Here is a 26,696-nt window from a genome sequence, read left to right on the forward strand (position 1 = left end):
GGGGGGGGGGGGGGGGTGCGATATGCAAGTAATGGGCGTGTTCCTCAGCCGATCCGACCAATGAGGAGGCGGCTCGAGGGCAGCGCTACCGACGCCGTGGTGACGTCATGCGCTCGCAGGTGCAGAGGGCGGGGCCGCATCAGCGAGACGGAGGGACGTAATGAGCGTAATGAAGTCGGGAGGCGACGGGAGGATGTGTTCGTGTGTGTGACGGCGCTGCTGCTGCAGCGTTTGGAGCGTCGTCTCTATTCCCGGACGTTTCGGTTAGATTTTGTGTGTGTGTGAGAGTGTGTGTGTGAGTGTGTGTGTGTGTGTGTTGTTTCCGTCTCTCCGCGATGTCGGCCGGAGACGTTCGCGTGCTTCACCAGGAACAAGAGAGCCAGATGATGCCGGCCTGGAAACGGGAAATCCTCGAGCGGAGGAAGGCGAAAGGCGGCGGCCCCGCGGCAGCCGTCAACGGCGAGGTGACGGCGGGCAGCGGCTCGAACAACAAAGACCCGGGCCGGACCTACACCATCACCCCCGCGGGCAGGCGGTCACCGGAGTCCTCGCCGGCGAAGACAAAAGATCCCGCCGAGCACGGCGGCGACGACGGCGGCGGCGGCGCGCAGGAGAGCCTGGTCCTGCAGGAGAGCCTGGGCCCGCTGCAGGAGAACCCCTTCATCAAGCTGGAGAAGGAGCGCAAGAGGCGGCAGGACCGCGAGAACGCGTCGCGTCCCGTGCAGCACATCCTGGAGCTGTACGGCAGCGTCCCGGGAATACGCACCATCCGGGCGGAGAACATCATCATCATCGAGTCGGACCCGGACTACTTCCCGGAGGCGTCGCGGCTGCAGCAGAACGGCGTGAGCGCGTACAGCTCCCTCGGCGACCTGCTGGACCGGAGGGGCAGCCCGGTCACCGAGATCCGGGCCAGGGAGGTGGTGATCTACGACTCGACGCTGAGCAAGAGCGAGGAGAACCTGAGCTCGCTGGGCCGGCCGGGCGCGGAGCTGACCGACCTCGCCGGCGGCCAGGGCCGGGTGAGCCGCATGCTGCAGAAATTCGACCGCAACTACGGCAAACTGCAGCCCAAGTCGCGCAGCACGGAGAACCTCCTCGATCTGGAGGGCACCCGTGTCAGGCCGAGACCCCGACCCTCACCGAAGCCGGATGTGGTGCCAAAGTCCCCAACGTCACCCCTGCACATCCCAGGCCCGCAGGCTCCTGCGACAGACGCCGAGAGTAACCACACCTCCGTAGCGGCCCCTCCAAACACGTCTTCCTTCCGCGGACGCAGTATCACCATCAACCCCAGAGAAGAAGCCGAAAGGTCCACGCCGTCCAAGCCCGTGAGAGAGCGGGACTGGGACGGCACAGATGGGTCGTCCAAACCCCCAAAGGTGCCATGCTCCCCCGAGAGACACCATGCTCGTGCCGATTCGCCAGTGGAGACCTCCTGCTCGGCCCTCCATTCCTCCCCATCCGGAAGCTTCGAGATCCGGCCCGCGCCCCGGCCCGACCCCTCCCAGCTGCCGGCAGACGACGTCCAGGCTCGCGCCCTTGCCAACCTGCGGCTGCAGTCCCGCAACTCCTTCACGGTTGTCCCCAAAGCCCGGCTGGTCCAGGAGTCAGTGTCCTCTCCACCCGGCGCTGCGCCTTCTGTCCCTGCAGTGCCAGAGACCCCATCTTCTCCAACAGTGCCAAGCCCGGTCATTCCTCCCCCGACACCCCCCACTTCCAAGAGGTTTGAGGCTGACCGGGCGTCCAGAGTAGCCAAATCAGAAATACGGTCTCCACCCTCCCCCAGCTCTACAGAGGCAGACCCCCAACCAGAACCTCCACCAGATCCTGCCGCCCCGCCCCCCGAGGAGGAGCCCCCGACCTCCGAAAACCTGCCGGTCACCAACATCGACGACGTGCTGGTGGAGCCCTCGCCACAGCCCAGGCCCAGTCCGGTGGTGCAGCGCAAGGGGAGCAACACCTTCACCGTGGTGCCCAAACGCAAGCAGGAGGCCCAGCCGGGCTCCCAGGAGCCTCAGGACACGGGCCCTCCCGCCGCCGCCGCGCCCTCTCAGGCCCCCTACGCCCAGCTGGGCACCCTGCTGAAGAAGCGCTACCCCGCCGTGGAGGAGATCGAGGTGATCGGGGGCTACCTCTCCTTGGGCCGCTCCTGCCTCTCCAAAACCGGCTCCGTGGGGAAAAAGGTAACGAGATTTCCGGAACGTGGCCTCGCACCTATCGGGTTAAATTTGGTCAAGCGTCCGAGCTCGTTACTCGGGGGCGGTCTCACCACGCTGCCGCCCGATCTCGACGATTTGGCTCAGGAGGCCTGACCTTGTACAGCCGCGAGCGGCGGGAAAAACTCAGTCCTGTGAGCCGAGGCGCAAAAAGCCCCCAAAACCCGTCCCCACCGGACTGGGCCTGGGCTGTGGCGAGGCAAATAAGACCGTGTCCGAATTAGCAGGATTTCCCTAACGTGTGTACAGAGACCGGGCGAACGGCAAGCTGCTTTGAATTTAGGTAAAGGAGGGCGAGTGTTGTCGGCTCTTATTTGCTTGGGAAAGGAAAGTCCCGAGTCTCTTGTCCGTTTCGAGGGAACTTCTTCCTCGGCGAGCAATATGGTGAAGGCTGGTGCTCATGCAGGAACATTAGCCGTGGTGGGTTTCCCTTTCCTTTCCCCAACCACGACCGGCGCTTTCTCCTCCACCATCGCACCCTGTGCTACAACCGGGCAGCTCCTGCGCTGTGCGGTGTGCACAGAACCTTAATGTACTTGTTCTAGTGGTGGTAGAAACTTAGTGGGTAACACACACACACACCTATGAACCAGAAGACCCAGGTTCAAATCCCACTTGTGTCCCCGAGCAAGACACTTAACCCTGAGTTGCTCCAGGGGGGGACTGTCCCTGTAACTACTGATTGTAAGTCGCTCTGGATAAGGGCCACACGGCCCTTTTCATAAGTTATTTTACCATGTATTCAGTCCCAGTTCCCACTGAGATTGGTAAACTTTATTTTATTTTGTAGATTTTCCTTTTTAAGTACTGCAGTGTTGAATTTTAGGCCACGTCTCCCCATCTCATGCCACGGCAGGCGTCACTGAAACAAATCTGCATGGTTGTAATACTTCCCCACACGAGGATGACTTGTACTGACCTCTCACGAGAGCATGCGGGTGCATCGTGTTTTTGCATTCCGTTTGGCTGCGTTTTTCTCGTATTTTTAAACCCCGGCCACGGCCCAGGCTTCAAGTGAAGGGCCGGGCCGCGCCAATTACACAAGCATCCGGGGCGACTTGTGTGGAACTTGCTCTCTCTCTCTCTCTCTGCGCGCGATGGCACCGCGGCCAGTGATTGATGGGTTGGCAGGCCCTTTTAAGGACGTACGTGGGCGGCAAGAATTCCGTCCTCGCCGCAGGGAGAATGTTCTCTTCTCTTCTCGCGCTTCGCCGTGCTGCGATTGTGCCGCGTCGAAGCGGCCCGCTATACTTAGCCCCCCCCCCCTCGCGTTTGTGGGCCCGCTTGTCTGACAGAGTTCCTGAGATTTGAGGCTGAGGTGCAGCCGAAACCCTAAGCTGCTTACCGCGGCAGCAGATTTACGTTCCGCAGCGGCGCGCGCCCGCCCGCCCGTCCTGCTGCCTGGGGGAGATTGTCCTTTGCTCCTCGCAGCGTTGCTTGTGACCTGCGAGGAAAGGCCCCGCCGGACTCTGAGCCGGCCCCGCTGCACGACCCGTACGACGCGCGGCAGAATGCATAATGCATCAAGCTGCATTATTCAGAGCGTGCTATACGTGGTAGTGGGGTGGTAGTAGCCTAGTGGGTAACACACTCGCCTATGAACCAGAAGACCCAGGTTCAAACCCCACTTATTACCATTGTGTCCCTGAGCAAGACACTTAACCCTGAGTGTCTCCAGGGGGGGACCGTCCCTGTAACTACTGACTGCAAGTCGCTCTGGATAAGGGCGTCTGGTAAATGCTGTAAATGTAAATACGTTTGTGCGGATCCCGCGGGCGAGGTCTGGACTCCTGCGTTCTTTTACTGGTGAATGAGCGGCCGCAGCAGATGTTGGGACTCATTGTTTGCGTCTGTCTATTTTTAGACGCTGCTGCAGGAGGACGGCGGCGGCGGCATCGTCCCCTCGTAGACGCTTGTAATTGATACGGTGCATAATTAGTTTTATTGGGTTAAGCTGATGAAGTGCTGATAGGAGGAGAGCGCTGCTCGGGCGCTGCAGCTCTCGGTCCCGTGACCGAGACGCCACATCGTCATGTTGTAACGGGGCCTGCGTGGACTTCAGGCGTCACCAGGAAGCGCTTGCTGTTTGGTCCCTCGCTGTCATGCAGCTGTCTGTTTGTTTTCCGGGTGGCGGTGGCGGCGGCGGTGTGTGCGTGGTCCCGCCGCTTCACCTCGAACATGGTGGCGTTCCGCAGAGACCTGGACCAATCCATTTGTGTCTCAAGTAAAGGAAGTCTTGGAAAAGAAAAAAAGAAAAGGTCTAGAGAAGATCGAGTGCCGTGATATTGATGCCCCCCCATAATTACTTTTGCCAATCGATGACATGACCAAGTTGCTCTACCGCTCAATATCACTCCTGAGCAAACTTTCCCGTTAAAAGTACGAATTACCACTTTTTTTTTTTTTACGGGGCCGGCTACTGACGTCTGCGCCGCCGTAAAGTTAAGTATTAGCTGCGCCTCAGCGGGCGAGTTAGCGCCTCTCACGCGTTCCCGGGTGTGAAAGTCCGCCGGGTTTAATTATTCATCAGATGGAGGGATTCCACTCCTCCCTCCGTCCTTTTCTCCCAAGTCCCTCCGTCCCGGCGACCTCGGGCGGCGAGGGGATGGAGTGGCTGGATGGACGGAGGTGACCGTGACCCCGGGTGACCTTGTGTTTTAAACCCGTCCGGTGGCCTCTGAGCACGGGCCGCTACGAGTAACGGTTTACACCATCACCGCTTTTTGTCCGGTTTTGCGGAGAGAGAGAGTGTGTGTGTGTGTGTGTGAGTGTGTGACGCGTGCGCGAGTGTAATTAGAATTCAGGCAGCAGAGCGCCACTGTCATTGTCATGTTTTATTCACGCCGACCCCTGGTGTGTGTGTGTGTGTGTGTGTGAGCGCGCACCTCACGGCTCGTATACGAAAGAGAGAGTGCAGGGGCGTGCGAGCGAGCGTGCGCGGTCCGCATACGCAAAGTAGCTGTGATAAGATCGGCCGCGCTGATATTAATATCACGTCCGCTGTTTTATTTCTGGCTGCGGTTGACGGGCGGGCGGAGTCTGGCGGTGGGTAAACGCGCGACGCTAAACCGCGTCCTGCTCCATATGCCGGCCCTGGCGGAGCGCGATGAGCCTCTTCCCCCCCCGCCGTCCCTCCTCCGCTTCTGTTTCCCCTCCGCGTCTCCTCGGGACGGGTGTCAGTAACAGAGTGCAGCTCCGCTCCTCTCGTTTCTCGCTCTTCCCCTCAGCGCTTTCCCTTCTGTTGCGCCTGTCGCCGAGCAACAGGAGGCCGTGGCCATTCTATCCTGTCATTTAGGATTCCTGGATCAGGAAGTGTCTCTCTCTCTCTCTCTCTCTCTCTCTCTCTCTCTCTCTCTAGCTTCTTTAAATGTATGTCTGTCTTTCCGCCTGTCTGACTCTTCCCGCTCTTTCTCTCTGGCCTGCTCTCTGGCCACGTGTCTGCACCTCCACCAGACCCTCGCGTCCTTTCTTCATGAAGCTTCGAAACTATGAATTATGAAACTGAAACGTGTTCCAAACAAACATGGCGACCTTACGCCCCTAAGCCTCCACATAATGCTGCTAATCCGCACTGATTCCGAAGACTCCTGCAACACGACGCATAACACTCACAATAACACACCCACACACACACACACACACACACCCTGATGCTGCTCTGCAGTCAGTGAGTCACACACAGATAAAGACTTTCCAGATGAACCTGTTACCTCACATCTCTGTCCCTCCATTCACGATAGGAGAATGAAAGCAGACAGACAGAGAGCGTGAGTATCGACCTGTCATTAATCTTCCACTATACACAATACAATGATATATATATATATATATACACACACACACACACACACACACACACACACACACACAAATTAAACACACCACTTCATCAACAACAATTTCATTTTGTAAAGCCCAAAATCACAAGCAGTATGTCTCAGTGGGCCGAACAAACCACTACAGATGACTTAGACCCTCTGTGGACACAAGGAACAACTCCCTAGAACAAAACTCGCATGGAGGAAGGAGTGATTCTGAGAATGATCCCCTTCCAGGGTAGCTAGAACATGCAGTGGGCATCACGGCAGGTTTACTGTTAACACTGAGTTAACATTATTTCTGGGATTGTCCATGCCAATGATGCCCAGTGTCAGGACCCGGGGTCGTGGTGGGACCAGTAGTCTACGTCCACACTGGCATCTCTCTGGTGGTCTCATCACTGGACTCTGGAGGTGGTCCGGGCGCTTGGTTCAGTAGCTCGGAGGGAAGTACCAGAAAGAGCGGCAGACGATGGCATTGTGCAACTGGTACAGAACGTTATGTTATGGTGGTACACTAGTGCAATAGTGACCTGGTACCCTATCTAACACTATCTCCACTATCTCCATCAGTAGTTACAGGGACAGCCCCCCCCCCCCCGGAGCAACGATGGTAGTAAGTGGGATTTGAACCTGGGTCTTCTGGTGAGTTACCCACTAGGCTACTACCACGCTGCTCTAAAAGGCAGACTGCCATTTCGCTGCCTAATAATTAACGGGATGTGCTGTGACTTTACACACCAGTCACGCTGCATTCAAACTGAATACAAAGGAACTCGCAATACTCCAAATCAGTGCGGGATTCACCAGAGTTCATCGGGCCACAGAGTGTTCATGTCAGTATTCGCGTACCGAGTTACAGCTTTACTGTGGGATAGAAACACAGCGGCGTTTTAAATTAGTGTGTGTGAATTTCACGGAGCTGTCCTATAGCTGACTATAGCAGGACGAAACAGAAAAAAAAAAAATGGCTGTTGGTTGAAGGGATGCTTTTTGGGTAAGAGAGTGTGGGGGGAAAAAAAAGCTTGTTGGTACATTTGAAAATGGCACGTTTAATTAAAGATGTGCACGTGTGAGAGAGGAACAGAGGGTTAGGCTTCACGCTGCAAAGTGTTTCTAATATTAAACTATTAAACGGCCTGACGGCAGATTAGGTTTAATCAGACATCTGGCCAAGCCGTCCCGTATCTCAACATGCAGCATTAATGAGCTTCATTGTTACCCCCCCCCCATCCCACTCCTATCCCCCTTTAAAGCGCACACACACACACACACACACACACACACACACACACCGTTTGAATGAAAAGAAAGAGCCCTTTGCCTCGGACTGACCTCAAGTCCTCAGTGCTTGCTTGCCAACTTCCGCCATGCAGCCATCGCCAGCCAGTGGACATAATTCATCAGGCCACCCCCGCACCACCCTACCCCACTTCATCCTCCCGCCTGCTCCTTCCCTCTCAGTTCTGTGCTGCATGCGCACACACTGTCTCCGCCCGAGCCAAACTGGGACGGGGGCATCTACACGTCCCAGAAAACGGTCTCTCTGGCACACTGCCCTTGTCCTGTTTATTCTCTCATATTATTTACACGCCCAGAATTTTTTTTTTTTTTATTTTGCAGCAGCCTCTCTCACACTTTTGTCACGGAGGTGTGTCTTGGCACCGCTACCGAGACAGCAGTGACAAAGGTCCCGATGTGATGCATTACAATGTCTAAATTTAGCCTGTTTATCCTCTCTGCACCCTGAGTCATCTTCCATTGTTGCGGGACTGATGGGCTCTGACATCCTGCGGCGGGTGTGTCTTGAATCGGGCTGCCGTAGCCTCACCTTGGAAGGTGTGTGTGTGTGTGTGTGTGAGAGAGAGAGAGAGAGAGCGAGAGTAGCATCAGTAATGCAGGAGCCTGGATGGGCCAGGAGCGTCCGGCACAGGATAGGAGGGGCCGGAGGAAATGGACTCTCTTTCCAGCGGAGGAGGAGTAATCCACAGGCCTTTTTCCGTTTATTGATCTGCAGCCTTGGCACGGCCATGGGGGCTTAGAGCCAACCCGAGGCTTTTCGGCACGGAGTGGCCCGGTTAAATGAAATCACCTGAAACGCCTTCAGAGGCGAGAAAATGCCACTGAAGAATTATACCAAGCGCCCAGTAGGCTGCTTAATGCTCGGCTGTTGTGATCGGCCAAGTGATTTTGTAAGGTGGGAATTTCTTAACTGCCTAGACTGGCTTACACACTTCCATTAACTTTTTTTAATTTTTCCCCCCCTAGGGGTTTGTCCTCTAGATTTATAGGGTTATAGGTTGTTCTAATAAATAGTTTTTTATAAAACAGTTCAACATTTCACCAGTGTTTTTATGTACAAAAGTGTGCCGCAACTCAATCACACCATATCGCAGAGTGATAGAGATTAGAGATAAATCCTTATTGTAATTGTCACTTCTCAAGGAACAACGAAATTTAAGGTGCAGTCGACTCTGTGTGAGGCATGTCGTTAAAGACCGAAAAATAGTAGTACACATAATATATTCATATTACACTGGTAAAAAAAAAATCGAACTGCAAAAAATATACCGAAATACAATTTGCACTGTATTTTTACAGTCTATTGAAGATGTCGCATGTTTTGGAGGTATTGCACATTACTGCACATTGTGATATGGTATAGCTAAGTTAACTTTGAATTTAGAGTCTGGATTGCTTTTGGATAAAAGCTGTTTTAAGGTGATTTTTGTCCTGGTTTTAATTGCTGATGGCTAAAGCTGGAAGTGGCAATGACCGGTGTGTAATGAGTACTTTTTGCGGCGTTGTGAGGTGTAAATTTGTTCCAGGGTGGGGAGAGGGCGGCCAATTGTTTTTTCTGCTGACCTAATGACCCTGTGGAGCGCCTTCCTTTCTGAGGAAGCACACGCACAGTCCGTATGTAAGTGCACTTTCCATGGAGCAGCGGTAAAAGGCGATGAGCACATTTTTGGGGAGCTGTTTTCCTTCAGCAGCTCCAGGTCAGGTCATCCTCCAGCTCAAAGCCCAGGAACCTGAACACGGAGGCCCATCTGATGATGAGTGGCTGGCTGTCAATTTTTAATTTTTCCTGTAGTCCACAACAAGCTCTTTTGTTTTTGTGGTGATTAGGAACCGTTTGTTGACTCTGCACAACTCTGACAGTCGCTCAACCTTCTCCCTGTATGCCAGCTCACCTTCCTTGTCCGAGATGAGTCCCAACCACTGTCGTGTCATCCGCGAATTTGGGGTGTGACACTGTCATATGTGTAGAGGGTATTGAGGAGGGGGCTGAACACGCACCCCCTGCAGTGACCCAGTGCTGAGTCTGGCTGCAATGGAGGTGTGGAAACCCAGCCTGACCCCCTGCGACCGGTCAGAAAGTCCAGTATCCAGCTGCAGGTGTGAGTGATTGAAGTCCCAGATCTGCCAGTTGGGATGGGATTGAATGAGTTGTGGGAGGGTGGTAGCAGAGCTCCCCTCCTGCTCCAGGTGGGTCAGTGCAGCGTCTCTTTGCTTTGTAGGCATACTGAAGAGCGTCCAGGTCTGCTGGCAGGCAGGCGATATGAGTGCCTCTCAAGGCACTTCATGAGGACAGGTGTGAGTGCCACTGGGCGGTAGTCATTCAGACTGTTCGTGGTTTTGGCATTGGAACAATGGTGGAGGACTTGAGGCAGGGTGGGGCCTGTGACAGGGACTGGTTGAAAATCATGGTGAAAGTTCCAGCCAGTTGATCTGCAGTCTTTCAGCACTCATATCTTTACTTTGCTTAAATTCTACTCAAGTAAAAGTGTACTTAATTACTTTAAATTGCTTGATGGAAAAAAAGGACTAGTCATAAGTCCAATACAGCAGTAGTTGTCTTTATTAAACTAATTTTCAGACCACCCCATAAAACATTTTTAAGCACAGTTGGCCACAAAAGTACCAAATTCTGAATTGTATAGTACAACTCAAACATTATAATAAAAAAGAGAAAGCAACCAAAACTATGAAAATGTTCAATAATTCCTTTCAAATCAAATCAATAATTCCTTAGAACAAAAAGCACATTTTGCTAATTTCTATAACAAACATAAATGTCAGTTGTCTTTACTGACAAATGAGCATACTGACTGCAGATATAAAAATTTAAATAAATACAATTTTTTTTTTTTAAATAAAACACAGAGAATGCACATGTACATAAGTCGAGATGTTTCTGCAGCTTAGTTGGAGTTGTGGAGGGAAAAAAATGATTTTACATGATTTGGAAAGGCCCACGCCAGTCCCACAGTGGACAGTTCATGTCAGAGCTTACAAACTAAGCAAGAAGTCAAAGGAATTGCCTGTAGGCCTCTGAGATGGGATTCTCTTGAGGCACAAACCTGGGGAAGGTTACAAAAAAATTTCTGCTGCTTTGAAGGTTCCAATGAGCACAGTGGCCTCAATCATCCATATGTGGAAGATGTTCAAAACCACCAGGACTCTACCTAGAGCTGGCTGGCCATCGAAACCAAGTGACCGGGGAAGAAGGGCCTTAGTCAGGGAGGTGGCCAAGAACAGGATGGTTACTTGTCTCATGCCACCTGAAGGACCATGAGAAACTAAACTCTCTGGTCTTTGAATGCCAGGTGTCACGTTTGAAGGAAACCACCGTTCATCACAACTTAAAAATTACAAATTACTCAAATTAATTACAGATTAAAAACTACTCAACTACAATAATGTGAGTAAATGTAATATGTTGCATATGACTCATATAGTGCTGACCTTGTAATTATATTGTCTGAGAGAAATACTGGGAGGGAAAAAATATCTTTAAATTGCTGTCTGATTTTTTTTTTACATTTTTATTTTGATTGAAAAATGATGAAAGACTAACATTGCACAGCAGTAATTTAATAGCAGATTGTGGAATAATCACACAGTGCAATGAAATAGTATGACTTTGAGAGAATTATTGCTTTATTAATTTGAAGTACAAAGGTCTATATCATAAACTTTATTAGAAATATTTATATTACATTCTTACATAGATTACCACAGTATTTGCTGATGTTAAATGTGTTTTTTATTATAGCATGCTGATTTACATAATTACTGTTTTAGTTGAAATTTAAGTTGACTTTAGTCATAAGCATAACCCTCTTTTGTCCGTTTCAAAAGCCGGTGTTGGTATTCTCTAAGGAAGCTATAATAGGAACCAATAAACCATGTATCCCATTGTGAGTAAATGTCACACTCCCAGACCCTGGATGGAATGTCAGTGCAGATAGTGACATTTTTGCGTCAGGCATGGGAGAGTGACTGTTCTCATAATTAGAACCTGTTTGTCTCTGTTTGCAAAGGAATGAATTTGTAGAAACATGAGTAAGATGGAAGCACTATGTTTAACAACTATTGCACCTAAACTCCAGTAGTCATCTGTTATAACTGCAGAAATGGCCGAGTCTACAATCAGCCTATGGATGTTAGGAGATGCAGGGCAGACAGGGTGATGAAAGGAACACCCTGCTCTTTTGGCATAAGGCTTATGTTTCAGATGCACTGCTTCCACTGCAGCCTTTGTGTGGTGGGTGTGGCCATGAGAAGGTTAGACCCTTATGATGGGCTTTGTCTCCTGTGGGACATGGACAATCAGTGTGGACTTGTCAATGGCTATTTGCTTATTTAAATCCAGGGCAGTGTATGTGGGTTCTGGGCTACAGTGTGCAGTCCATAACGAAAATAGCAAAAAATTATAAAATCGAATGGTTTGAATTTCATTTGCATACATGCAATTTCACAGTATTGAAAAATGGATGTGGTCTACATATCAGATCACATTTTTATTGATATAAGATATTTTTGGGTGACTAAAACCGTTTTTTTTCTTTTCTTTTCCCCCCTTAAGATGTATTCATGTGTGACTGTGTGTACGTTTCATTTCAGAATTCAAGATACACCAACATGGATATTTCCTGCTTGGCACTTGAATAATTTTGTTTTGAAAACTAATAACTGAATAAGGAAATATAAAATTATAAATTACTAAGTTTATTATTATCATAAAATCTGAATGACTCTGCTCCTGTTGTATTGCCTTATAGAAGATATGATCAATTGGAGCAATAAGGAAACTCTATTCTGTTCAACTTTAACCAAGAATTTTTTTCAACCAATAATATGATTTTTTACTTTTTGTTGGTCAAGTTCATTTTTTTTTGTTGTTGTATAGGCATTACTCCAAACAGAATGCATGCTTAAATCAGTGTAGTTCTTATATGGGTTAATGACATGCTTTCATAATTTTTTTTAAAGTGAAAGTGAGAAGTCTTTGGGGATGTACATTGCTCAACGGTACCGCACTGGCAGTGTTTTGTATCCATATAGTTCAGTTTTATTTTAAAAGGGTTAAATTCTGTATTACAAACTTTCATATTGCTTTCATTTGATGATAGTAAATAATAGAAAACAAATAAATAATATCTTTTTCATATTTGTTGAAAATATTGGATTGTAAACATCAGTTTTTGTAACCATTAAATGTCAACTGGTCCGACTTATTGTAAGATTGGTCCGCCAGGGCCAAAATTTAATTTAGCTACAAACTGAATTCTAATTTACATTTTGATAGAGTACAGTGCGTGGAAAATTAGAGAGTGGGTATGGAAAAATCTGCAGTATTGCAAATCTGCATTGTGTATAAATTCACAATGCTCCTGTCGTTTACACGGGAGGTTCTTAAGTAATGAGGCCCCTTTTGTAAGACATTTGGGGCCTGATTGCAAAACCAGGACAAAACCCACCATGATCATTCTCCCCACAATGGCTGCCCGCTGCATTACAGCTTTGATCTAGAGGCCCTCTCCAAAACCTCAATGATGGAACATGGGATTCTTTGGGGGGAGGTGATGGAGAAATAAACAGGTCTGCACTTGTGACCGCAAACACAAAAGACCGTGTTTCATTAATGAAGTTTGCCCATATTAGACCTAGGGGTGTTGAAATTAAATAAAAATAATCGATGCATCGCGATGCAGACGTGGGCGATATTGCATCGTAGGGGTGTTAAAATGAATCGTATAATCGATGCATTGAAATGCAGACGTGGACGATTCTGCATCGATGCAGTGGAGAACATAATCAATAATATCATGATTACGTGGAATTCAATTTCAGCCTGATCTGGGAACAGCGCCACTCCGGGTAGGAGTTTTACACTGCATGTATTTTCACGTGACCAATTTGGACATTACACGTACCAAATATTACTGCTTTTATGTAATACAAAATGGAATAATACAAAGAGCGCCCACACAGGCACACGAGACCGTAACTCTGGTATTTGGAAACCTCATGTGACCATGTAGAAAATGTCTGGGATGCATCGCTATGCATCAATATCAAGGCACTGCTAATCGTAATAGAATCAAATCAAATCGTGAGACCAGTGAAGGTTCACACCTCTAATTAGACCAGTCTGTGAGGGTGAGGAAAGGATTTCTGAGTCCTGGCATCTGCCTTTTAATGAAAGTTCACTGTCTTCCCTGAAGGCTTTCACTAATACTTTAATAACCCAATTTTTAATTAATAGCTTAATCGTGGCATGCTGTTGTTGAGTGCTGTGTAGAATCCTCACTGCTGTTCTTCCTATGTTTCATACCTCTTCTTAGGGTATTTGTAATAATTTTTGTAATAATTTGTGATATCTTTTCACACTCAGCCCATGCTGGTCGTCTGCCCTGTGAGTGTTTTTCCTAGATTACATCTCCATTAGAAGTGAAATTATATGCTTTATCTTGTAATGCTTTACCAATAAGCCTCACTGAGACTTATTGGTAAAGCAAACTCAACTAGAAAGGGTCGTTTATGAACAAACTAAATTTTGGCTTGAAAAGCGGAGAAAAAAATTCAACGCAAATGCTAACGTGATCATTTCTAACAGGGCATCACATCAAATTTCATGACGTTTGGGGCATGTTAAAAAATTAGCATGTTAGCACACTAACAACAACAATGCTAACAGGGCAGGAGCCTGATTTGGTGGTGATTGGTGTTGTGTCTTGTTCTGTCCCTGTACTGCTGAGCGATGGAGAGATTTGTTTATTACTCTCAGAGGAAGGATTGGCTTAAAAAGCAGAGGAATAAGTTCAATGTAAAAGGGAGAGGCCAGGACGAGTCATGTCAAGGTTGGTGACGTTTGGGACATGCAAAAAAATTTGCATGTTAGAACACTAACGTCAACAATGTTAACGGGGCGGGGCATTTATTATATAAAAATAAGAAATGCTGAAATAAACAGTATTTTGCGTCAAATTTCCTGACATTTGGGACATGTTAAATAATTTGCATGTTAGCACACTAACATTAACACTAACACTAACATGGGGCAGTGGTGGCCTAGTGGTTAAGGAAGCAGAGCAAAGCACCGTCCCCACACACTGCTCCACGGGCGCCTGTCATGGCTGCCCACTGCTCACTCAGGGTGATGGGTTAAATGCAGAGGACAAATCACTTCACTTTCAATTTCACTTTCATCAACAATGCTAACAGGGTGGGGGCCTGATGCGTCACCTCAAATTTGGTGATGTTTTGTGTTGTGTCTTGTTCTATTCCTGTACTGCTGATGGCGCTGTGCGATGGAGAGGTTTGAGGGTAATAAACAGAGAAAGGATTGGATTTAAGACACGCCGAGACCGCACTCCTTTGTTGTCATTTCTAAAAGTACAGAACAATACGTTTGGGGCATGGTGAAAACATAGCATGTTAATGCTAGCATTCTAACATTGTTAAATGTTAACGGGGTGGGGCCCTGATGTGTTGTAAATTTTTTTTTGATGTTTAGGTATGTTAAAAAATTAGCATGTTAATGCTAGCATGCTAATGGACATGGCCACAATGTGTTAAGACAGGCGTGTCAAACTTGCGGCCCATGGGGGACATCCTGCTAGATCACTTTATATAGATCTATTATTATGGAGATATGAAGCGCTAGTAACACAAAAACTACATATCCCACAATGCAGTGCTTTAATTGCCTTTAACATGATCTTTACACTGCAACTGAATCTGTATAGGAACAGTTTCCACATCTACATCAAATGGGTTGTGAAACTATTATGTGCTTCAAAGTCACCAAAGCACCATGTGAACTCTGTGTGTTAGGGTTCTACAAAAAGCTATGATAATGAGTTCCTCACTGCTAAAACAGACAAATGCAACCAAAAAGTCAATTAGCAGTTCAGTAGTCAATTTTTACTTAGCTGATTCTTGTTAACAACAGGACTTTTTATTTATTTATATAAGAACTGTGACGTTGTTAAAGAAGCATTTGTGCAGTCTGCAGGTGCACTGTTTACTGACTTTAAAATAAAGCAGAGATCATGCATGGACATGCTGTTATCTCAGAGCCCCGAAACAAGCCTATGTGAGGTAAATAAGTGCTAGAGAAGAGCTCCTGACCATTTTACCATTGAAATAAATTTTCCACACTTTCATTCCTTTCCACAATTTCATTTCCACACTTTTCAGTTGTAGTTGCTTCACATAACTGACCATGTTGATTATGAAAGTGAAATGATACACAGTAGGACAGCAAACGGTGCACACAGTGAAATTTGTCCTGTGCATTTAACCAATCACCCTGAGTGAGCAGTGGGCAGCCATTACAGGCGCCCGGGGAACAGTGTGTCGGGACGGTGCTGTGCTCAGTGGCACCTTGGTGGATCGTGGTTCGAACCGGCAACCTTCTGATTACGGGGCCGCTTCCTTAACCGTTAGGCCACCACTGACCCTATTATATGCTCATCCTTACCCTGAAGCTCCCAATTGCTATGTAAAAGGAATGGGCTCAATGGAAGGATGGAGGGACAAAAGAAAAAAACATTTAAGGTGTAGTCGGGTGAGTGGGTGGAAGAGAAAATGAAGTTGCAGTGAAAACCAATGCAGCTATTAATTTAATCTAATCAGGATCTTCTTTAGTTTTTAGTATCTTCTTTATTTTCAGCATATTCTTTTCAAATACTACTATTTAAACAGCACATTTAAAGAATCTTTAAGATAAAAATGACAGAGTTTGAATCTGTTACACTTTTGGGAACTACAAGAGTTCAACAGCCAAGAAACTTCTTTAGGAAAATGAAGAAAACTATTAAGAATGTGGCCAAGAAGGCTTTCTCAAAAATGAAGCAATTTGCAGAAAAACTCGATGATATTTTCATTGAAGAAGATGTCTATGACCATCGAAACTATCGACTGGACATGTCTAATCTCAGATACTATGATTGTTATGATGATTATTGGTCACCATACATATATTGGTGATTATAGATTGGCACTACGTTACTATTAGTTTGTTGTGCCTGTAAGGGAGACATGAAAATCTGTAATGGTGGCAGAGAAGACAACACAAACTGGATGGCAATTGGAGGCAGACTTAATTTATTAAATGATATTTAAAAAAGTCATTAAATACAAATAACGAAACCTAAGTCAACCTCTAAAAATCACCAATAAAACTCCTCACTTCTCCGTCTTCTTACTAAAAACTATTATTTAATTAGTACTTTTATTAGTAATACTTTAACTAGTATTTAAAGACCTGGACCCACCCATTTATTAGACAAACAATAAAATAATTATCTTTGTGCATTTATCAAGTAATAAACTAATAAGCATTTTAAAACATTTGAATTGCAAAATCATTTTACATCTTTACCTATAACCCCATCTAGCTCAATGCTACCATGGTACATTCTTAGCTCCGGCCTTCCCAAGCACCCGAGAAACTTTTATAACTCCCCAAAGTCCTTTACAATAACTAAACAACCTGGTTAGGGCAGAACTAAACATCAATAACAATAGTTACCATTACATGGCTGTTCAGAGAGTCATTACTGACAACACCTTAGCTCTGTTACAGTGCCATATGTCTATTTCCTGCTTGAGGAGCCCTAACCTACCTTGGCCTATCAGCCTTGACCCACTGAACACAAATATGACACAGGACTAAATCATTTTCACTTTGCGGGGGGTGTACTCTCTTTTGTTGACAGACGGTTAGATATTAATGTCTGTGTATTTTGGTTAATTTTGAGGGATGCAAATTTTGTAATATTAATTTGATTCTGACCTCTTCTGTTTGTGTGTGTGAATAACTTGTGGCTTTATTATGTGGGCTACTCTGTGACTAATGTGATTTAACGTAAGTTAATTTAATCTAATCAGGATCTTCTTTAGTTTTTAGTATCTTCTTTATTTTCAGCGTATTCTTTTCAGATGTTACTATTTGGGTAAACTATATAAACAGCAGATCTAAAGAATATTTAGGATAAAAATGACCTTTGAAAATACAGAGCTTCAATCTGTTCCTCTTTTGGGAACTACAAGAATTCAACAGCCAAGAAAATTCTTTAGGAAAATGAAGAAAACTATTAAGAATGTGGCCAAGAAGGCTTTCTCAAAAATGAAGCAATTTGCAGAAAAACTCGATGTGTTCATTGAAGAAGATGTCTATGACCATCCAAACTATCCACTGTATATGTCTAATCTCAGATACTATGATTGCTCTGATGAAGTGTACATGGCTAATTATAGATTGGCACTACGTTACCATAGTTTCTTGTGCCTGTGAGGGAGACATGGTAGCAGAGGAATAAGTTCAATGTAAACGCTAGCATCAATAGTGCTCAAAGGGAGAGGCCAGGACGAGTCATGTCAAGCTTGGTGACGTTTGGGACGTGTAAAAAAATAAAAAGAATAAAAAATGAGCATGTTAGCACGCTATCGTGGAAACAATGACAACGGGGCAAGGTTACGATCAGTCATGTCAAATATGGTGACATTTGGGACGTAAAAAAAAATTGCATATTAAAACTCTAATGTCAACAATGTTAACGGGTGGGGCATTTATTATCTAAAAATAAGAAATGTTGAAATAAACAGTATTTCGCATCAAATTTCATGACGTTTGGGACATGTTTAAAAAATTTGCTTGTTAGCACACTAACACTAACATCAACAATGCTAACAGGGTGGGGGCCTGATGAGTCACCTCAAATTTGGTGATGTTTTGTGTTGTGTCTTGTTCTATTCCTGTACTGCTGATGGCGCTGTGCGATGGTTTGAGGGTAATAAACAGAGAAAGGATTGGATTTAAGACACGCCGAGACCGCACTCCTTTGTTGTCATTTCTAAAAGTACAGAACAATACGTTTGGGGCATGTTGAAAACATAGCATGTTAATGCTAGCATTCTAACATTGTTAAATGTTAACGGGGTGGGGCCCTGATGTGTTGTAAAATTTTTTTGATGTTTAGGTATGTTAAAAAATTTGCATGTTAATGCTAGCATGCTAATGGACAATGGCCACAATGTGTTAAGACAGGCGTGTCAAACTTGCGGCCCATGGGACACATCCTGCTAGATCACTTTATATAGATCTATCAATTATGGCCCGGAGATATGAAGCGCTAGTAACACACAAACTACATATCCCACAATGCAGTGCTTTAGTTGCCTTGCCGAACATGATCTTTACACTGCAACTGAATCTGTATAGGAACAGTTTCCACATCAAATGGGTTGTGAAACTATTATGTGCTTCAAAGTCACCAAAGCACCATGTGAACTCTGTGTGTTAGGGTTCTACAAAAAGCTATGATAATGAGTTCCTCACTGCTAAAACAGACAAATGCAGCCAAAAAGTCAATTAGCAGTTCAGTAGTCAATTTTTACTTAGCTGATTCTTGCTAAAAACAGGACTTTATTTATCTATTTATCTATCTATCTATTTATTTATTTATTTATTTATATAAGAACTGTGACGTTGTTAAAGAAGCATTTGTGCAGTCTGCAGGTGCACTGTTTACAGGCTATAAAATAAAGCAGAGATCATGCTGTTATCTCAGAGCCCAGAAACAAGCCTATGTGAGGGAAATAAGTGCTAAAGAAGAGCTCCTGACCATTTTACCATTGAAATAAATTTTGCACACTTTCATGGAATTTGTTACTAAGAACCAATTGTTCCTCTGTAAGATAATTAGTGCTGCCTGAGTTGGACAAGTTGCTGGCTAACATAAAAGATTTCCTGAAACTTTCCAACATGAATATGAACAGCTGCAGAGCAACCTTTTAAAAAAAAGTTGCAGCCTCCAAACCAACCATTAGTTGAAGTTGCTTGTAAAGGCCTTCACATAACTGACCATGTTGATTATGAAAGTGAAGTGATTGTCACTTGTGATACACAGCAGCACAGCAAACAGTGCACACAGAGAAATTTGTCCTCAGCATTTAACCCATCACCCTGAGTGAGCAGTGGGCAGCCATTACAGGCGCCCGGGGAGCAGGCGCCGGGAACGGTGCTTTGCTCAGTGGCACCTCAGTGGCATCTTGACGGCTTCGCTCAGTGGCATAAATTGGGATTCGAACTGGCAACCTTACGGGGCCGCTTCCTTAACCGCTGGGCCATCACCGACCCTATTATATGTTCATCCTTACCCTGCAGCTCCCAATTAAGTTCAGTCAGAAGTTCAGTCAGATTTATCAGGAAAGCTTAACCATAAAACCTATTGGCAGCTACCTGTTTTCCATTTGGTGTCAGTATTGATGTGGATTGCACTGTTTCTTGCACTTGTCTTGGTTGGAAGTCTGAAAACATTAAAGGTGTAGTCGGGTGAGAAAAGAAGTTGCAGTGAAAACCAATGCAGCTATTAATTTAATCTAATCAGGATCTTCTTTAGTTTTTAGTATCTTCTTTTCAAATGTTACTATTTGGGTAAACTATATAAACAGCAGATCTAAAGAATATTTAGGATAAAAATGACCTTTGAAAATACAGAGTTTCAATCTGTTCCTCTTTTGGGAACTACAAGAATTCAACAGCCAAGAAACTTCTTTAGGAAAATGAAGTAAACTATTAAGAATGTGGCCAAGAATGCTTTCTCAAAAATGAAGCAATTTGCAGAAAAATTCAATGAAGTTTTCATTGACGAAAGTGGCTATTACTATCCAATCCATCCACTGTACATCTCTAACAGACACGGATACTATGATTTCAATGGTGATTATTGGTCACCATACATATGTATTCATGATTATAGATTGGCACCAAGTAACTATCAGTTTGATGTGCCTTTAAGGGTGACATGAAAATCTGTAATGGTGGCAGAGAAGACAACACAATCTGGATGGCAATTGGAGGCAGACTTAATTTATTAAATGATATTAAAAAAAACTTCATTAAATACAAATAATGAAACCTAAGTCAACCTCTAAAAATCACCAATAAAACTCCTCTCTTCTCACTTCTCAGTCTTCTTACTAAAAATTATTATTTAATTAGTACTTTTGTTAGTAATACTTTAACTAGTATTTAAAGACCTGGACCCACCCATTTATTAGACAAACAATAAAATAATTATCTTTGTGCATTTATCAAGTAATAAACTAATAAGCATTTTACATCTTTACCTATAACCCCATCTAGCTCAATGCTACCATGGTACATTCTTAGCTCCGGCCTTCCCAAGCACCCGAGAAACTTTTATAACTCCCCAAAGTCCTTTACAATAACTAAACAACCTGGTTAGGGCAGAACTAAACATCAATAACAATAGTTACCATTACATGGCTGTTCAGAGAGTCATTACTGATATGGCACTGTAACAGAGCTAAGGTCTTATGTCTATTTCCTGCTTGAGGAGCCTTAACCTACCTTGGCACACTGAAAACAAATATGACACAGGGGACTAAATCATTTTCACTTTGCGGGGGGTGTACTCTCTTTTGTTGACAGACGGTTAGATATTAATGTCTGTTTTTTGGTTAAATTTGAGGGATGCATGTTTTGTAATATTAATTTGATTAAGACCTCTTCTGTTTATGTGTGTAAATAACGTAAGTTCTATCAATTTGTATTCTGTAAGGTGACCTTGGGATTTAGAAGGAGATGTGAGATGTTTTTTGGACTTTGTGTCCAGATGATTTCACAGATGATTTTGATGTTGTCTCGTCAAGACCGATGTTTTGACATATGGTTAGTCTCTGTCTGATTTACGGATCACGCACATTTTTGGAAAAACAGTAAAACGAAAAGTGTCAAAAAAAATTCTTTATTTATTATTTTACTCTTATTTTCGGCACAGTGTGAGCTGTGCTATTCCTTTTATAAGCGATCGGAGTGGACGTGGCCGAGCGATTAATACTCAAACAGGGTAATTTCCCCTGGAATGCATTGAATGCTAGTTTTAGCATCGGTAGCATTTAATTTTTTTTTTTTTTTTTAAGTGGTACTGCTACAGTGTCATTGCCAACAAAGGGGGCCCTACAAGGGGTACTGATACAGCAGCAGCGACAGCACTGTAATTCAATGTAATCTTAATGGGTGGTAGTGGTAGCCTAGATGGGGGGTAGTAGCCTAGTGGGTAACACACTCGCCTATGAACCAGAAGACCTGGGTTTGAATCCCGCTTACTACCATTGTGTCCCTGAGCAAGACACTTAACCCTAAATTGCTCCAGGGGGACTGTCCCTGTAACTACTGATTGTAAGTCGCTCTGGATAAGGGTGTCTGATAAATGCTGTAAATGTAAATGTAATGCAGCCACTCATTAGGATGCCTGCTCAATCAACACCCGGTCCCTCTGCCACTTTATTAGGGACGCCCGTGAAAGTGAAGTGAAAGTGAAGTGATTGCCATTGTGATACACAGCACATCACACGGTGCACACAACAAAATGTCTTCTGCTTCACCCTTAGTGAGCAGTGGGCAGCCATGACAGGCGCCCGGGGAGAAGTGTGTGGGGACGGTGCTTTGCTCAGTGGCACCTCAGTGGCATCTTGGCGGATCGGGATTCAAACCAGCATTCTGATTATGGGGCCGTTTCCTTAACCGCTAGGCCACCACTGCCCCATTAGGAACGCACGGTCTGTCGGCCACTTTATTGGGAACGCCCGGTCCTATTACACTTTGGCTAACATGATAATTTTTTTTAACATGCTCCAAACATCACCAAATTTACCGTGACTCATCTTGGCCACGCCCTGTTAGCATTTTTGATGTTAGCATACTAGCATTGACATGCTAATTTTTCAGCCTGCTCCAAACGTCACCAAATTTTATGTGATGCATCTTGGCCACGCCCTGTTAGCATTTTTGACATCATCGTGCTAGCATTAGCATGTTCCAAACATCACCTAAAGTTATATGACCACATAATCCATCGACTACTATAGTTATACCGCCTGCTCTTACAGCTGACACCAGCTCTGGAGGTCACGCCTGCTGCTGCGACCAACGCCCGGACAGGCCCATCAGAATTTCCATGGAATTTTGGTTTCTAGTTATTATTATTATTATGTCTCATATGTTCAGTGTTGTCCCAAGGAAAGATTCAATCAAATATTTACAAATATTTTTCCGGGTATGAAATAAGTGAAAACTGCAAATCATCTTACATTTGTTTTAAATTAAGATTTTATTTATGCATTCAAATTATGTCATTTAGTATTGTTTATTTAAATAAATGCAATGGTACACCTTGTTCAACAAGATGCTTCTGAAATGCCAACAAAGGGTAGTTTGTAAACAAGCTACATTTTCTCTTAAAAAGCAGAGGAATAAGTTCAATGTAAACGCTAGCATCAATAGTGCTAAAAGGGAGAGGCCAGGACGAGTCATGTCAAGCTTGATGACGTTTGGGACATGTAAAAAAATGAATAAATAAATTTGCATGTTAGCACGCTAACGTGATAACAATGATCACGGGGCAAGGTTACGATCAGTCATGTCAAATTTCGTGAAATTTGCATGTTAGAACACCAACGTCAACAATATTAACGGGGCGTGGCATTTATTATATAAAAATAAGAAATGTTGAAATAAACAGTTTTTTAATAATGTGTGCTGCTTTTCTACAGCTCAAGATCTCCTTCAACGAGTCCAGCCTGCACAGTACGTTCGAGTACCCCTCAGAGAGCAGCGTCTGGGACAGCGGAGAGGAGGATGAAGAAGACGATGAGGGAAAGAGGGACGAGGAGGTCCAAGGCGGTGGGACCGAAACAATACGGATTCCACGTCCGAGCTACACCAGCTCGCCAACACACACCACCACCAACAGCTCTGGTAAGAGGGTGGAACACAGTAAAGAAAAGGAACAGAATGAGAGAAAATGTGAGAGAATGAATGAATGAATGAAGAGAAGGGAAATTCATGTCTTTCATGTGAATATTTTCCATTGTTTTCATTTGAAAACTACATTGAACAGCCCTGTATTGGCTGCAATTACACATTGATTTTTATAGAAATTCAGAATTCAGTGTCTACATGGAACCAGGATGTGTGGCACAAGATAGCAGGATGTGAAAAGGGGGAAATGCTGAGTCATACCCTGAATCTCATTTTATCCCAGTTTTGTGCTCCTGAAAAACTTGTCCAACCTTTCATGTCATTTCTTTAGATTTACTTATATTTATATTATATATTTATATTTTTAGAATTATACCTTTATGAAGAGTCTCCACATATCCTAACCTGAAATCGATCATTAGTTACTGACATTCTTACAATTCAGTTATTCATGTATTCCGTCATCTTGATTTCTGAAATAAAGATTCCTAATTAAATATTAATTGTCCATGCTAAAGATTAAAACAAGCAACTACATTTGGACATCGACTTGGACGCCCCACAATTTAATCCGTCCAATTGTATGGATTCTGTTGCCGATGTAGGGCCAGTCCTACATGTGGCCCTTGGGGCAGTGGTGGCCTAGCGGTTAAGGAAGCGGCCCCGTAATCAGAAGGTTGCCGGTTCGAATCCCGATCCACCAAGGTGCCACTGAGCAAAGCACCGTCCCCACACACTGCTCCCCGGGCGCCGGTCATGGCTGCCCACTGCTCACTCAGGGTGATGGGTTAAATGCAGAGGACAAATTTCACTGTGTGCACTGTGTGCTGTGCTGCGATGTATCACATGTGACAATCACTTCACTTTATTATTTATTATTAAAATAACCCCACCATTTAATTAACCAGGTTGTAAACATTATGGACCAGTTTTCCTTTCATAGTCCTAAATTGATAGTCAGTTTCCATGTACAGAAAACCTTCTGATAGGGGCAGAGTCAAATAAATTAACTTTGTCAAATGGCAGAAGTGAGTATAGGGACATGATCCTTTCTGCACACCAAAATGTAGCAGTGGAGTCCTCTAGTGGACAGGAGTTGCATAACTGAGTGTCTGGGTGTCATCTTATCCCAGATTGAAGACCATATCTTTGGTGCGGTTTATTTTGAAATGGGAAGATCTTTACTAGTTCTGGTCTCGTTCTCAGATCTGTCCAGTTACACTCCAAAGCACTCTGTGGAGTTCAGTGCCTGGCAGGACCATAAACTTGACGATTCTGCTTTCATTCAAGGACCAAGATCTCCACCTGCAGAAATGTCCCAAGATGTCATGGTGAGGGATTTTCGTTTTTATGCAATAAAAATGGTGTTCTAAGAAACGGCAGGCCTAACATTGTGAAATGAAATTGAAGAGGCTCAACATTGAGAGGGTGTGAAGTTGCCATACTGAATCAGTCTGAGTGTAACCCATCACACTGTGCTGTTTCAGCTCACGCCAGCAGACAGCTCGACCCTCTCAGACTTCAGCAGTGAGCCAGCACTCTACTTCTGATCTTCCCTGGACCAGCCTGGGACCAACAAACTCTGCCTGCTCACTTACACCAGCCCAGAAACACACACACACACACACACAAACAAAAAACATGTCGCACCACAGCAGCGGGGCTGTCTTATCAGAGACCTTCATATGACCACTGACTGACTGTGAGCACCTCAGAAGCAGGGTGGGCCAAACTGCAGTCAAACGGCCAGGCATCCCCGGAGCGTGGGCACAACCCGCCTCTCAACGTGGCTCTGCTGACTCAGCATTGTAGCATTGGCCTCTCTGCCTTTTAAGCTTCTGTGTGCGTGTGTGTAAATGTCTCCATTTCCAAAGGAGCTCTCGTCAGACCACCTCATTAAGAGTAAGTGACCAAAAATTCCTGAAGAGCAGGAAGTATTCTGTGCACATCCGGTAAGGCTCCATGCCCAAACTCAGAATGTACACCACTGTTTATGAAAAAGAGTAGTGGATACAGAATAGCAGTAATAATAATAAAGAACATGTATGACTTTGGTAGTGAAAGGGTGCCACAATTCTAATAATTTGATCTTTTTTTATATGTTGAATTTTTTTAATATATATATCTATATGCATGTTTAGACTTCTCAAATGCCCCACCACCCTCTCAACAGTATGCTTCTGGCTCCTTTAAGTTACCATTGCTTGTAATTACATAGTACAGAAGGTGTTTAATGTGGAAGGGCTAAAGAAATCTGTAATTACAGATCTGAAGTGTGAACCCATGCAGACTTCCACAGACCGCCTTGATCATTTCATTGTGATGCTGATTTACAGGCAGGAAAACCTTTACTGACATTCAGTTCACATATCAGCAGGTTTCTTGGGCCTGACATTAGTTTTATGTCAGTCAATTGGAAATTAATTCAGATGTGTGTGTGTGTGTGTGTGTGTCTGTGTATTAGCTTATGAATGTATGGTCCATGGTTTTATACATGTTGTTAAAACACGCCTTGCCAACTGATGTGTGTGAAAGGATTGCTGTGGTGATCAGCAAATACGTGATTTTCGTTATTTTCTGATGTTCACCAGTATTGATGTATAGTTTCTATAAAAAAGTTTTTGTTTTTTTTCATAATAGTAATTTATTACATCTTTTATTGTTGTTTTTCATATGTACAAATCAAACAGTAGCTCTAAAGTGAGAATCATTTTTACTTTTTGGGAAGATGTTTTAGATCATGATTTTACATTTAAATGCATTTGGGAGTGAGCGGGTGGTTGGCGTTTTAAAGATAGTTTCTTTTATTTTTGCACCATTATTGTATTTGCTTTATTTTGCACCTACTCTGATTACATGCTGTACATAATATGACCTCCACAGTCTGGACAGTCAGGTTGTTTCCATGTGGAGGTTAGTCAAGGGTGGAGCCCTGATGACAAGCGGGTCCCGTTACGAAGTTAATTAAAAAAATTAGAAAAATCCAACAACCTCCTGATTAGAATACTTAGCCCTCAAACACAGGCCTCCAGTTCAGCATGTGGCATCCCAGCAGGGATGGTGCGTAACACTGGCAGGCAGGCGGGAAATCCGATCCGGAGAAGAAGCGGTCCTTGTGTACAGACACATGCCCTCTTATTTCTTTCTAATGTTGTTTTTATTCTTTGACTCTACACTGTCTGGAAAACGAACTCTGCTAACTGTCCAATTTGTCAATATACTTGAAAAAAAAATTAGCATTCAAACTGACACGGTTAAATAAAAGAGGGTTACAAAGCTACTGTTTACTATATGTAATACTTAAAATCAGTGGCAAACACACAGTGGCACATACAGGTGAGTGAGAGAAAAGCTAAGCAGGTTTTAACCAGGACACAGTGAAGTGCAGAGATCTGAGGAATTCTGCAACAGCGCTGGAGGAGGATGCGCCTTTCTTCCTGATGCTATATTTACAATTCATTTCCATTTCAAAGAGCTCGATATTAGAAACCACCTCCATACCAAGAAGACTGTGTTATGTTTCCAGTTTTATGCAATCATGACCGAGCTGCTGAAGAGAAAAAAAAAAAAATC

At 44.6% G+C, this 26,696-nt stretch overlaps 1 protein-coding gene across 1 annotated transcript; it reads left to right on the plus strand.

The window, feature by feature from the left end:
• Nucleotides 1–154: 154 nt before the first annotated feature.
• tprn (taperin) lies at nucleotides 155–26,399 on the plus strand. Its single transcript, XM_028973239.1, has 4 exons — nucleotides 155–2,186; nucleotides 22,916–23,120; nucleotides 24,330–24,454; nucleotides 24,611–26,399. The coding sequence occupies exons 1-4, from the start codon at nucleotides 336–338 to the stop codon at nucleotides 24,671–24,673; spliced, it is 2,244 nt and encodes a 747-aa protein (XP_028829072.1). The 5' UTR covers nucleotides 155–335; the 3' UTR covers nucleotides 24,674–26,399.
• Nucleotides 26,400–26,696: the final 297 nt, after the last annotated feature.

The sequence above is a fragment of the Denticeps clupeoides genome, chromosome 3 (genome assembly GCF_900700375.1).
Source record: "Denticeps clupeoides chromosome 3, fDenClu1.1, whole genome shotgun sequence".
Taxonomy (NCBI): domain Eukaryota; kingdom Metazoa; phylum Chordata; class Actinopteri; order Clupeiformes; family Denticipitidae; genus Denticeps; species Denticeps clupeoides.